General features: G+C 43.2%; 1 protein-coding gene and 1 long non-coding RNA gene across 3 annotated transcripts in view; one reads left to right on the forward strand and one right to left on the reverse strand.

Moving 5' to 3' along the window:
* Window positions 1-10,266, forward strand: part of LOC105691020 (lysosomal thioesterase PPT2 homolog) — a 49,601-nt gene extending 39,335 nt beyond the window's left edge. Inside the window, exons 1-4 of one of the 2 annotated variants that reach the window (XM_012409252.3) lie at window positions 8,372-9,128; window positions 9,358-9,607; window positions 9,692-9,810; window positions 9,876-10,266. In XM_012409252.3, coding sequence (XP_012264675.2) covers window positions 8,958-9,128; window positions 9,358-9,607; window positions 9,692-9,810; window positions 9,876-10,229 — 894 coding nt within the window. In that variant the 5' untranslated portion in view covers window positions 8,372-8,957 and the 3' untranslated portion in view covers window positions 10,230-10,266. Of the gene's footprint in view, window positions 1-8,371; window positions 9,129-9,357; window positions 9,608-9,691; window positions 9,811-9,875 lie in introns of those variants that run through there. The other variant, XM_048659796.1, reaches the window with a different exon arrangement.
* On the reverse strand, window positions 2,782-4,820 carry LOC125502094. The gene is made up of 3 exons (XR_007279937.1): window positions 4,506-4,820; window positions 3,941-4,276; window positions 2,782-3,084 (listed from the first exon to the last, which is right to left on the reverse strand). It is a non-coding gene; the product is annotated as an uncharacterized LOC125502094 (long non-coding RNA).
* Window positions 10,267-14,345: the final 4,079 nt, after the last annotated feature.

The raw sequence follows: 14,345 nt of genomic DNA on the forward strand, positions 1-14,345 counted from the left end.
TCGCTTTTTCGGAGATCAGTTTATACACTTTTCATAGCTACTATTATATTTCTTTATAAATGTAAGAAGGTCCAGGATCGAATCGATTGACCGGCTCTGTTGGTCCGGGCCGAAATCCAACCTAACCTGAAAACCGTTACGTTAATTCGATCGCGTTTAATGCGATAACGAGGCCAGCCAGTCGCATGTTGTACCGAAACGGCCTTGAAATGGCGAACACGATTTCGCGGTGGCCTCGCAACATTTTTCAAGAAATTTGACACCCCGTCGATACGAGTACGGATAGGTAGATATACATATACATATACACGTCATACGAAATAGACGACACACGGTAAGACCTGAGACGCGTCACTGGCTACTGCAGAAGAGAAACGACAGCGTTCGCATCCCACGCAAATGACGCATTATTACCGGCGTATAAACCACTACGACGAAGCCGTATTTCTGTACTTTTTTTTTTTTATTTTCTTCTTTCTTTCGACCTTTAGTGCGGAGGTTTTTTGACGCAGCAACGTTTCATACTCCCGATATCGTCCCTTTTCGCCTCTCCATGCACCGGTTGCCTGACATTTTTTTAAAAAAAATGTCGCGATATAGCTTACCGTTTTTTAGACGGATTTTTGGGTACCTGGTATTCGCTGTTATCGAAGGTATGGATCTTGGCTATGTAACAATGAAATTGGGATTTTTTGATACGTGATCAAAATTTTGCGAATTAATAATCTGTAATATTCGATGATCTTTAGTTTCTGTCGTAACCTCGTAAAATATAGTTAAATAAAAATTATAAAACTAAATAAATTAAATCAAAGCCAAAATCAGATATGGTTGGGTCCGAATTACACAAAATGGATGAACTGGTGAAGCAGGCGTTTTTGTCACAATGCGTCGTTATAACTTCGAAGAATTCAAAATTGAATCCAATATGGCCTTAAAAAAAAAAAAAAAAAAATCCATTTCACTTTTCGAATCTCCAATGATCTTTGTCGAGGACTCTGGACACCAGTTTCCAAGGAGATACTCTCGGTGAAATAATATACCGATTTTAAAAATTCTGTAACTTGATGAAAAAATGAAAAAAAAAACTCATTTCAGGAAGCATTTCAAAAGTCGAAGCTTCGACTTGAAAATGGTTTTTGACCTGCCGGGAAAAACAAGTTTTTGAAATTTTTCCACCGAACTTGAAACAAAGAAAAAATGGCGGAAAACTTTCGAGACAGCCATTTTGTGGGACGAAATCTCCTCTTCGAAATGGTCTCCAAGAAGTTTCACATATGCAGGATATTTTGACATGCGAGTTATCAAATTTTTAAATTCTTATATTTCGAGCGCATTATTCTACACACCCTTACGCAGCGTGCGTTGTAATCGAAAATATATAGAAAAAAAAAAAAAAACAGAAAAGAAGCGCGAAGAGAGAAAAAAAGAAAAAAAAAAGAAAAAAAAAAAGAAATTGAGTAAAATTTGGTATGCACGTTGAGTTTATTTGAATTTTATTGGCGATCGAGTTGTCACGGTTCTCGCTGGTAAAGTAGGGGACAGGCCTTTTTCCACTTTATATATCGTATCGGCGGGGGAGGGGGAGGGGGAGGAGGACGACGTTTCCTCAGATATCCCGTGGGGACACTTCCGCCCGACCAATATCGCCTTTCCGGGCCGGTTCCAATATCTCTCGTAAGTTCTAACCGGCCATGAATAAACTATTGCCGACTTTGAATATGCGATCGGTTTCGCGTTCGCCGCTAGCGGCCGCCCTGTTTGTGTCACATACCGACCCCCGTCCCTCGCTCTATCGCCACATGCGACCGCCTCACTTTTCTACCTCCTATATATCGCTTCCAAGTATGTGCCGCACGCACACACACACGCACGCCACCGGCGAACACCACCGAATGATTGATCTGGGGAGAGGGAGATATTTTTCACCCATATATTTCCCCAATATTATCCTCAATTTTTACAACCGGTCGCTAAAAAGATAGAAGATATATCCTCGTGCCCACGGTCGGTCGTACCTGCAGATACCGATCTTATACTCCGCGCTCGCTTCGCGGTCGCTGGCTTCCCAGAATATCTAGCGACGAAATTCGAGGCTTCCGACGAACCAGAAACGGTATCTCCTGTGTACGACGATAAAGTATAAGACGAATTTGAATTGTATTTACCTCAATTAAAGGGTGCGAGAAAGAAATTTGAAAATTAACGGTCAGACGGTAGGTTAGGTTAGATCTCGATAAGTTCAGATCAGAAGGCAAAAGGTTGACTTACTGTCGACGAGGTCGAGCTCAAAATATGCGAAGTTTCGTAGATTGTTGAATATTATAGTCTCAGAAACTGACTCAGAAATTTTAATTCACTTTGAGAAAACAATGAAGCAAATCGTTACTTGAATAGGGAACTTGCATGCATTTCAAATCTCTATATTTTTGTATTGGACTCAAGAACAGGATTAAAAAGAATCCATTTCCCAAGACAGTTTTTTTTTTTTTTTTTTCTGAGCAATATTAACGCTGCAAAAACTTTTTGTTTTTCGCCTATTTTTCAATCAAAAATCCAAAATGATATATTTCGACCAGAGGAGGCTGTGGAAAATCCTCTTTCGCACCGACTTTGCCGGATCCAGTTAATTACCTTTTGTCAACGTTTTATTTTTTTTATATCCAATCGTTACGTTTTCACTTCTCGTTGGAATTTATTTATTTTTCTGATACGCGGTATTTTACCTCATTAGATTTTGAAATCCCTCCGACGATGAAATCCAAAATGGCAATGGTTGCGGTTTTTCTATTTTTCGAGGCTGACTGCAAAGTTTTATTTTCCTTATAATCGTTACGTTTTCACTTCTCGTTGAAATTATGAATATTTTTTTGATATTCGCGGACCGAACTATTTCACCTCATTAGATTTTGAAATCCCTCCGACGATGAAATCCAAAATGGCGGTCGTTGCGATTCTTCTATTTTTCGAGGCCGACCGATCACACCCGAAATGACCGATGATGGACGTTGTACGTTTTCCCAAAAATCGGTAACCAAATTTAAAGAAACAAAAACTTTCTCTTAATCTCCCCGAACACGAGATCTGAAACAAAGAAACTCGTTATCGGTCAAGAATAAAAGTACATTTTATCTTCGTCGAATCTAACCTATATACAACAAAACTTACAACGATCATCGGGGCCCTTAATTTAACCGTACGAATTTATTCGCCCGTGGAGCGAGACGGCGGGTCTCTCGCATCAGGTTAGAATAATGAGGTACAGCGTGAGATATTAATCAACCGATCCTCGGGATTAATTTTTCTTCATCGTCTTGTCAACTTGATGAAATCAAGCTGCGGGGGTATATAACGAGTAGCGCGCGTCTCGCGCAATTCATTGGACGCGCGTCCTCCGTAACGTCGGAGCGGCGGCGGCGGCGGCGGCGGTGGTGGTGGTGGTGCCGCTGCCGGTTGTGGTGGTAACGGGAGGGTTATTAATATTCAGAACGGGACCTACGACTTGAGCCTCCGCGTCGAGTGACAAATACCTCACTTCATCCCAACCCCGACTCAACTCTGTAATTAACGCTAATCTCCGGCGTGTTCCCCGACACCTCTCGCCCTCCCCCCCCTCCCCCTCCGCCGCCGCTTTTCTCCTCCCCCCTCCCCCCTCCCTCTTCCCTCTTCCCTCCCTACTTTCTTTCGCCTCTTTTCAACCCCTTCGGCCCGCGCGTCCGCGGAACGTAATTTCCGGACGGGGGAAAACCCTTTTCGCTTATTTAGCCGGTTATATGTATACGTAGCGTGGCGAGGTTAGGTTCGCCTATTCCCTGCCCTAAAAACGAAAATCGTCGGGCAGCCGGACCGCGAGGTGCGTCGCTCCTCGAAAAAGCCCCCCACCCCACCCCCCTCAGTTTGAGTTTTACCTTCGCGAAATTCACGCGGCGTTGAGTTTTACCTTCGGCTCTCCGTCGTCTCGACGATGAAAATTGGGCGACGCCCGGCCGTTTCCGCAGTACGCGAATTGAGCGACGCTATACGGCGATCCGGTGGGCCGCCGCCACCGCGCCCATTAGACAGATGAGCATCTCTCCGAAGTTGTGTCTCCGGTCCGCTTCGTCGTTTGTTTTTTCCTCCGCTTCTTTTCACCCCCAATTTCTGCTCATCTTCGGGAGGGGGGAGGGCCGCGGCGGCGGACTCTCCTTTATACTCGTTCCCTCGTCGACTAGCTTCTAGTTTAGCCGCCTCGGTTACTCACTCGGAACGCCCGGAACGCGGCTGCTACCGCTGTGAGCTAAAATCGCTCGACCGCACGAGCGCCCCTTGATTAAACGCAAAACCAACCAGCGGCGGAAGACGCTATACGGTTTCGTTAAATGGCGACACACACATATATATATATACATACATATATATATATATACATATACACACACACACGTCTGTACGCGGCTAAAATTGTTATAGCCGCTCGGGTTTTTGCCGCCGTATATATTTTTTGTAACTTTTTTTTTTTCACGCACCTCGTCGTCACTACTCCTCGTTTTCCGCGGGGGCCGCAGCCGAGTACTCCGTGTGTCTTTTACTCGGACTTTCTTCGCCGACTACTCATTGTTGGTTTTCTTATATTCCAGACATTTTCAACCGCCCCGATGGCCGGCGCGCGTCCCGCCCAGCTCTACTCGCCAAATTAAATTACCCGTCCTATCCGACCTGGGAATAGATTGTGCAGGAGAGAGGACGAGCCGAGCGCTGCGGCAAGAAAACGCGCATTTTTAGCGGGGGCGGAAGTTTTTCGTTGCGGGAATTCGTTTCGTTGAGCGGAAAATCTAACGCCGTTTGCGGAACGTGACCCCCCCCCCCCCTCCCCTCCCACCTCCGCGACTGTTTGTACGCGCAATTTTCAGCCGTATCGCGCAGGTGTTTTTGGTCGACCGAAAGAAATTTTGGAAAAATCGCCGATCCGCAGATCGAATCGGAATTATTGTAACGGGAGCGAACTGTGTAGCGGTGGGAATCTTTCGAACGAACCAATGAGAGCCGGTCGAAGGTGAGAGCGAACTAACCTAACCTCTTCGATTACTGTGTGAACCGGATGATCGAAAATTCGGACGAACGAAACAAATTTTTTGACAATTAGTCCAGGAGATCGACGGACGCCGAAAAAATCGATACGAATATCGTGATAAATTCGATGACGATGTGAAATCCGTAGGAAAATTCGTTGCCGCAAGATATTGACCTTGACCTCGGAACGATTGGAGGTCGAAATGTTTTGTTATCGTCTTGACGAAAACTTATTCAAATCGAGAAATTGAATGTTTTTTTTTTTTTGTTTTTTTTTTTTTCAAAACAACGGGACACAAGCGAACGTTTATGTTTTCTGATTTTCTTTGGCTAATTGTCGTTCATTTTTTTCGAGCGATATGTCGTCTGTATGTATATAGGAATGTCGTTTGAATCTTTTTTACCGAGAAACACTTTTTCTCGTTAAAGTAAAGATTTTCCGCCAACGATTCAACATATCCTATAATCATTGAGTCGAGCCGTCTTAGTTGAAAATACTCGGCATTATATCGACTGAATAAAACGCGGAATTCAAAGTTCAAACTCAAGTTTTGATTTCATGCGCCGCGTTTTTGTTTCTCATCGATCTACCGCACCGATCAATCCCTAATTTGTCGAACGGACTAACGATAAAACATCCCTATGGCGAATCGAAGCGCTTTAAAAAACCTTGGAACAAAAAATTGCGAGGGACGTAAAATTTTGCCGAATCGCCGTAATCGGATATAAGAAGCGAACGAAGACCTGCAGCTCTTAGCCGCAAAAAGAAAAAAAAAAACCGCGTGTCACAAAATGGCGTTGAATTTTCGCATTTCACTTGTTTTCTCCGCGGCCTATATATGTATTAGGGTGTTTAAAAAAAAAATTTTTTTTTCTCTCAATGGTGTCGAAAAGTTGAAAGTACATTTAAAAATTCAAGAATTTTGACCCCCATTGGAGACCTTAATATTGATGTGAAGGTTTTCTTTAATCCATTTGTAGTTTTCCCATTTGATTAACACGGGAAAAATTTTTTTTTTTCATTTTTGCATTTTCATTACTTCGGAATGGCTTGTTTACGCAACATCCCAGTGAGAGGTTTTATAGGAAATTTTACGCTCTGCAAAAAACGTCCGAAGGTCAAAGTTCCTCCGATCAACCGTTTCAAAGATATCTGCGATCAAAAGTAACATCAATCAAAATTTTCAAATATTTTCCAATAAAATTGTGAAAAAAAATCATACTTTGTATGGAAAATTTTTTTTTGTCTTGAAACACCCTAATATATACATATATATGTGTATATATGCAGTTTGCGTTAAAACAACGCCTGCCACGATTCGATATATTCATCTCCGAATTCCATCAGGCAGGCGATGTGCAAAAATATATGACCCGAAGGTGCCCGAAGGTGAGGGGGGAGGGGTGGGGGAGGGAGGGGCGGCCGAGGGTACAGATATACGGAGAAAGTAATTTACGAGGCGAATAAGAATAGGTTTGAAAAGATTAAGGCGCTCGGATTAAGACTTGTCATCCCTGCCATTGTTCGTACAAACAAGCGGCAATAATATACGCTCGTCGCACCGCCCCGACGAGTGTATAAGGGATGGATGGAGAGGGGGAGGGGGAGGGGGAGGCCGCGATAATCGGGAATGACGGGAGGCGAAACAATGCGCCTAGGTATTCGCGCCCGTTCGGGGCTGCTCGCTGCATGCGTCGAGGCTTCTCCATAGCTAGAGAACCCCGGATGCCGCTGTATAGGAATAGAGGGGTTTCGATGTCAGGCGGGCGTGATGTATGGGCGCCCCGGGTGGAACACGGGAAACGCCGCGTACCTTTCTCTCTCTCTCTCTCTCTCTCTCTCTCTCTCTCTCTCTCTTACTCTCTTACTTTTACTCTCTCTCTCTCTTCTCTCTTCACGGCAGTAAGCAAAGAGTTTTTAGGGAGAAAGTGCGAGCAACGCGCCCGTGACGCGCCTTTCCCGCGTTATAACGTATACATATATACCGACCCTCCCGATTCCGCAGGGGAGAGTCGAGGGTCTCGATGCCGCTCGATAACGTTAATCGGAGCGAGTTTCACTTTTTTCTTGTTTTTTTCATTTTTTCATTTTTTCTTGTTTTCATTTTTTTATTTTTTCATTTTTTCATTTTTTCATTTTTTCATATTTTCATATTTTCATTTTTCATTTCGTCGAACGCCTCCGCATGCCAGAGGGATAAAGGTGCGCGACTTCCGTTTCGGAAATCCGAAGATATTGTCGAAGGCGGCGTGATTTTTTCCAAGGGGTCTTAAGGACGCTCGTTGCGAAAGGGAGGGAATTTTCGGAGCGATGGACCTACCGATATTTCCGAAAGGAAGAGAAAACGATCTTTTCTTACGATAAAAATTGTCGTTGGGACGGCTGGCACTCGTCTGACATAACGGCGCGGATGCCGGATGATGAGATCGGAGTTTCGATCCATATAACCTGAGTCACGTCTATTGTACTTGATGAGTTAACGAGCAATACCGTGCGTAATTGCGCGCTGGTTTCTCGATGAAGGGATCCGTTGTTCGAGGGAAAAAGCTACGGCGAACCGCTCTACCTCCGATTTCGCGTCCTGCCACGAATAAGGTGTAACGGCGAGTGGTCGGTAAAACGGTTCGTTGTCGGTATTCTATAACTTCCAACTCGAGCCGCGAGATCTTCTCGCGATATCGAACAATTCTGCGTAGGTCAATCAGATTCCTCGTGAAAAAAGAATCAGACAGTTACCGACGACTCGGTCGGTAAAAACGCATCCTAAGCCGCGCGGTGACTCAAAATAGATTAGCAGTTTAATATGAATCAGATTCCCGAAGAAAAAGGTACTTCATGTTATTATGGATTGAATTACGATTGGTTTAATTTCGTCCGTCTCCACTGGAGGTACACTCTTTTAGTCACCGACGACTCAGTCGGTAAAATCGCATTCTAAGTCGCGCCGTAACTCAAAATAAATTAGCAGTCGACGTCGATCAGATTCCAGTTGAAAAAGATATTTCAGATGATTATGGGGTAGATTACGATCTGTTCAATTTTGTGCGTCTTGACTGAAGGTACATTGCTTTAGTTACCGACGGCTCAGTCGGTAAAAACGCATTTTAAGTCGCGCGGTGACTCAAAATAGATCAGCAGTTAATGTCAATCAGATTCCCAATAAAGAAAAAAAAAACTTCGGATGATTGTGGATTAAATTAGGATCCGTTTAATTTCGTGCCTCTCGACTGGAGGTATACTCTTTCCGTTACCGACGGCTCAGTCGGTAATATCGCACAGTGACTCAAAGCGGTGCGTAGCTGTCGATAGCTAGGTGAGCTACCGCGAAAAAAGTTCAACGACACTCGTGAGGTTAGGTTTATCGTGCTAACGTAAGAACCTCGGCGATATTCAAATGCAGATCATGATAAGGTCTGTTTTTAATCGATGGTTAATTCGTGGATAGCAGTACGACGTGGAACGTCGGACCTATTGGGCATCCGATGATGCGGATCAGCGATTCCCACGCGATTCAGCGTCAGTGAGCGTTCCTCGGTATTTTATCGCTGTCAACAACGTGATTTCACCCGCAGTTCTTTAACGTTGGGATCGTATCGTTTAATCGAGTACTCTTATTGTCAGAGTGCAAATGACGCGTTGCTCATTATTCTGACACGTAGCGGAGGGCTTCGAGTCTCCGGAACAAAGAAATCTCTTCCGTCGTACGTATCCGAAGCGTCGCCCGACGGCCTCCCCGTTCATTCCACACGACAGACTCTTCTGTTCAGAGTTCGGAAGCTCCTACTTTTATGTTTACTCCGTGTCAATCAACGTCAATAACTGGGTGTTATTCAAGCATAGTATAATCGTACGGTCGAATCGCGCTCGCGCCACAACTACTCCACATTGTTAACAAACGAACGACGAGATGAGCCGCGGCTACAGTGCCAGTTCCAAATTCATCGTTTTGGCCTCTTGCCTGTTGTTATTAACTCTGTCGAATATCGCGGATGCTCGTAATTACCGAGCTGTAGTTCTCATCCACGGAGTGCTCACGGGAAGCGATAGCATGGAACTCATCGGTAAGAGGATCCAAGAGGTACGTACGTACGTCGAAATTCATTTGTCAGAACTCAAGAATTGACCCGCACCGCCTCGATTGGTCGGGGGGGGGGGGGGGGGGGGGGGGAGGATACGGGAGAGAACAGATGCGAAACGATCGACTCGACTTTCCCGCGTGTGCGTTCCGTCGAAACGCGAAAAATAGTCGTATAGGAGAAAATGGCGCCATTTCCGAACGTCCGTATCGACGAAATTCGTTTTTCCAGATGCACCCGGGCACCCAGGTTTTCAACACACCGCGATACGCGGGATGGAGCAGCCTCGAGCCGATGTGGCGACAGGTGGAAGAAATCGGGGCCGACGTTATAGCGATAGGAGCCGCCTTTCCCGAGGGAATAAATTTGCTCGGTTACAGCCAGGGCGGCCTACTGGCCAGGGCGATTCTTCAGAGATTTCCGGAGCACAACGTCAGGAATTTCATATCCCTCAGCTCGCCTCAGGCCGGACAGTTCGGAAGTGAGAATTTGTCGGATGTCGTTTAGCTTTGCGGAGAGATCGATTGAAATTCCCGTCACGATAATCGGCCACGAATTTTTACAGCTAAATTCCTGCATCTGTTCTTCCCCAACCTGGTCTGCGCTACCGCCTACGAATTATTTTACTCCAGAGTGGGCCAGCGAACCAGCGTTGGAAATTATTGGAACGACCCTCATCATCAGGTGAGTCTCCCACGAAGTGGAAAAATCGACTCCGAAATGATGAGGTTCATTTTTTTTCCGATCAGGGGCTCTACTACAACTACAGCAGATTTCTTCCCTACATAAACAACGAGAAATCATCCTCGTTGAACGAGGAGTTCAAACTAGGCATAACAAAGTTACGCAGAATGGTTTTGATCGGTGGACCTAACGACGGGGTTATCACGCCGTGGCAGAGTAGCCAATTTGGATATTACGATGCTAATGAAACGGTGGTGGAAATGAGAGGCAGAGATATTTATAAAAACGATACCATCGGATTGAAAACTCTCGACAAACACGGAAAACTCACGGTTCACGTCGTACCGGGAATACCGCATTTTGCCTGGCATAAAAACGAGACCATAGTAGATCAATTTATACTACCGTATCTCGATTGACGGCTAGGATTGATTAATAAATGAATTGTTTTATTTTCTCATTGTATCGCTTTCCTTTTTACATCGATTAAACGTTCGAATGTTCTACAAGAACGTTAATGATTTGTGCGAACTTGAATTTGAACGTGCGTTGACCCGTAGTCAACGTTGCGCATGACCGCCATGTTTTGAGGGAGCAGACATGGCCGCTTTTCCGCCAGCAATTGAATCTCTTTGTTAGCCTCGTCACAGCATATCGAATTTGTAGCGTCTTTTGATATTCTCGTATTACATGGCATTGTGAAGTTGAATTATAAATTTAAACTAAGTAATTCCAACTCACGATTGCTATTAATTGAGTGAGACAAGTGCGAACCACAAAACTTGATATGAACACTTGTAACGATGAGTAAAAAAGGTGGTCGGTTGGTGCTCGGCTTTGCAATGTCGCCATGACTCTAAAACTACAAAGCGACAGTTCTTCTCATTTCCTGACGACCCCGCAAGGTATGTGGCGTACGTTTCATATATTTGAGCCAAGCAGTGACCTGAGGAGAAAATCAGTATTTCGATTCTTCAATGAATACACGATTTCAGGTGGTTGATACGGGTCAACGCATGCGGACGATGCGATTTAATCTCAAAAGGACCTGCGTATGCTAAAAAAAACTGCCTATTATGCAGCGATCACTTTGAACAGAGAACGTACCTTAGTCCTCACATCAGGACCAGGCTGATGCCACGCGCCATTCCGACGCTGGACCTGGCTGAACCATTTAATGATCCGTAAGTCAACAATTATCGCTATGCAATATTCTACATTGGTATCTTGATAATTGATTCTTGTGGCGTAACACTGTTAACCTAGAGCATATTTCAGTGTAATCTCAGATGTTGCCGATAACGGAGTTGTATGTACACGAAGAGCACAGAAAGCCGCTAGTCTACTTGACTAAAAACTAAAAACGACGTCCACGTCGTTGATCCTGGGTAACGCCAAGAGCGGGAGCACAACCGCAAACATAAGGTTGAAAAATTTTAAAAAATTGATAATTTGAATTTTCCATGATCAAAAAAATGAATAATTCGATTGCAACACCTCTTAGCTGATAAAATCCCGTTCAAAATGCTCCGCGGAGAATCGTTCTACGACGATTTGGTCAGAAGATACGGCAGAGGTAAAGATTTCGTGGAGTTATCTGCTTCAAACTCACGTGGCTCCGTCAAAAAAGGTCGTAACGGAGTGAACGGGGCAGCATTTTTGAGAGAAAGGGTTGAAGTTTCGTAAAGAATTGGTCAATTTTAATTTCCGATCGATTTGAGTACAGTTACGGGGGGTGCGTTTTAACTCGATTTTAGACACATTCGATATGACGTTCTTCTCGGTGAAAGTGATTAAAAAATATTCGAAAATTAAAAATGACTAAAACCGGTGGATGTCACGTAAAGAATATGAGATCAGCTTCAAAACGGTGTCCCGAAAATCGTTTTACGATGAGTTGGTCAGAAGTTGACGCGGTTCAAAGATTTTTTGGAGTTTTTTACTTCAAACACGACTAGCTCGGCGGGAAAAAATCGTAGGGAAACCGCAAAAAAACCATTTCAAAGGTGAGAAAATTTTCTATCTTTCAGGCGAAATCGATTTTCGAGCAAAAAAAATCCTGCTCTCCGTACATTCGATTCAAGTTTGCATCAAACAAAGAATTAACGCACTGTTCGTTTGAAAGTAGCACTTCTATGAAACGCGACATGGAAACGGATATCCGCTTCATGGAGCTTGTAGATGACATTGCAAACTTCAATTTGAATGCCTGTTCGTCCCTGTAAGAGCTTCTGCTTCAAAGATACAGCCGTTTAAAAATTCGCTATTTTTCGCTCAGAGGTTGGGTGTTGCTTTAATTGTTTTGAGGAGTGTATATTGAATCTACTCCATATGTAAATATCGAATACATGGATAGTTGTATTCACTCTATTGTATAAAGATGTAAATTTGTAAATTTTTAAGCATGTGAATATGTAAATTTATAAGCATGTAAATATGGAAGTACTTGTATTCGCTCTGTTGGAAGTACATTTTGAAACCTTTTGAATGCGTGAAGATGTAAATTTTTAAGCATGTTGTATTCATACTGTTCGAAGCCAGTCTTGCAATCTAAAGGTGCCTTTTCACATCTAGTGGGGGACGTTGAGGTAGCTCCGTAAGAGGGACCGTCTTTGCTGCGTCAGCCACAACTTGCAACAAGGCATTTTCTGTCTCTGATGATCCTATAGAATAGAAACTCAATGAAGACAAAAAACACAACTATCGTTATTGAATAGGTTCGAACGAAAAAAGTTCTCACGTTTCGTCTTCTTCTTGGGATGACCGACCTGACTAGCGTCAGTTTCGCAGTCGGATGGCATCGCTGGCCTCGGCGCTTCGCTGATAATTTTTCTAGAGAAGCAATTTGTGTATTTTGGTATTTCGAATATCAGAATTATGGAATTCCTACAATTTAAAGAATTCTTACTTTTTCGCGACAATGAAATCGCGAATAAACGCCAACTGATCATAGAAGCGCCACTTTACGCGCTTAATTTATGCAGCCGACCCACTCGGCTTACTCTCACTTGCAATCAAGTTCGTACATGTATCCCTAAGTGATTTCCATCTTTTTTGAGCGCCATCGATATCCACTCCTACGGCAATTTCATTGTCTCTTTGATAATACAGAGATGATTGGAAAAAATATTGCATAATCTTGATACCTACTCACACACTCTGCTACTTCGCGCCAGAGTTCCCTGGTCCTTAGCCTCGATCGTTCCTTCAAAGGTATGCTGTAATCGTACAGAGGAGGCCTGCGCTGGATTTCCGAAATTAATAATTCGTCCGGATCAACATGTACACTAGACGAGTAATATTTTCTTACCACATTAGGGATAAAAATAGCGATTTTCGTCGATGAAAACCTCACTAAAATGTGTGACACAGGGATACTTGAAATATTTCATTCACCTCCAAACTCCATTGTGTGTACATAACATAGTCATTTTTTAATATTTCCCCAGAATTTGAGATATTACTGACGACTTCATTGATCTCGCTATTCTGATATTCTTATAGAAGAATAATACATCAACGTTTGTACTCATACGTTATTTATACGCTTTGACAAAAAGTCAAAGGTCATGTTGGTGCGATGTTTGATTTGAACTGGGTGCCTAGCCGCCATGTCTACTCCCTCGAAGTATGGCGACTTGCTTCAAAAGGCCGAAACAATTGTATTCGATGATTGTTGATAGATTTCAAGATATAGGTCGATGTATCCGCACGTAGAAATAGGCAAATTGTTTACTGTGTTATCTGTAGGTAAGAGACAAGGGTAAGGTGAATATGACAAAAAAAATACTCGAATTAGAAACCTCTAGTGTCGTTGGTAATTGACTGTACATCGCGATAGAAATACCGTGCAAAATTTCAGGACCCGAGCGAACTTTTTGGCTCATTCTGTCGGCTACACACTGTTTTATTTTTCGTTTCAAAAGTTTGGTTTCCGTTCATCTTCATTTCGAATAAGACACTTGAATTTCACCATGAGTTTCAATATGTTGACGACTCACCGATTGCTCGATATATTGAGTTCTTTGTTGAATTTTTTTTATGTTAAAAATTTTCTACAATTCCACATTTCAACTCGCTCATTGTCAGTCCGAGATCACTCAAAAGTCGAAGGAGATTCATATGCCTCGACTCTTACTCATGCAATCTAGTCATTGCGACGATCACCCATGAAACCTTGGGATCGATGACATTGAACATTGTTACTCATAGTTTCCAATGTATTGTAAATAAAATGAAAACGTTATGCTGTACCCTCTTTTGGTGGAATGACTTTGACAGCAAGAAATAGCCGCATACTTGTGTCATTCTTCAAGTGAAGTCAAACTTCCTCAAATTTGTCCTTATTTATATTAAACCATTTGAAGTAATCTTAGAACGTGTGACTGGATCTTTCACAATCTACTGGAAATGCATTAAAGTCTTATAAAGACATTGCTACGTGAAGTGTAAGTGAACTTGAGATAACTGTACACAAATTCTATCGTAATTATATCCCACTATTCAAAACGCGAATATTCAAGTTTTGTTTTTCA

Source organism: Athalia rosae, chromosome 8, assembly GCF_917208135.1.
Source record: "Athalia rosae chromosome 8, iyAthRosa1.1, whole genome shotgun sequence".
Classification (NCBI taxonomy): Eukaryota; Metazoa; Arthropoda; class Insecta; order Hymenoptera; family Athaliidae; genus Athalia; species Athalia rosae.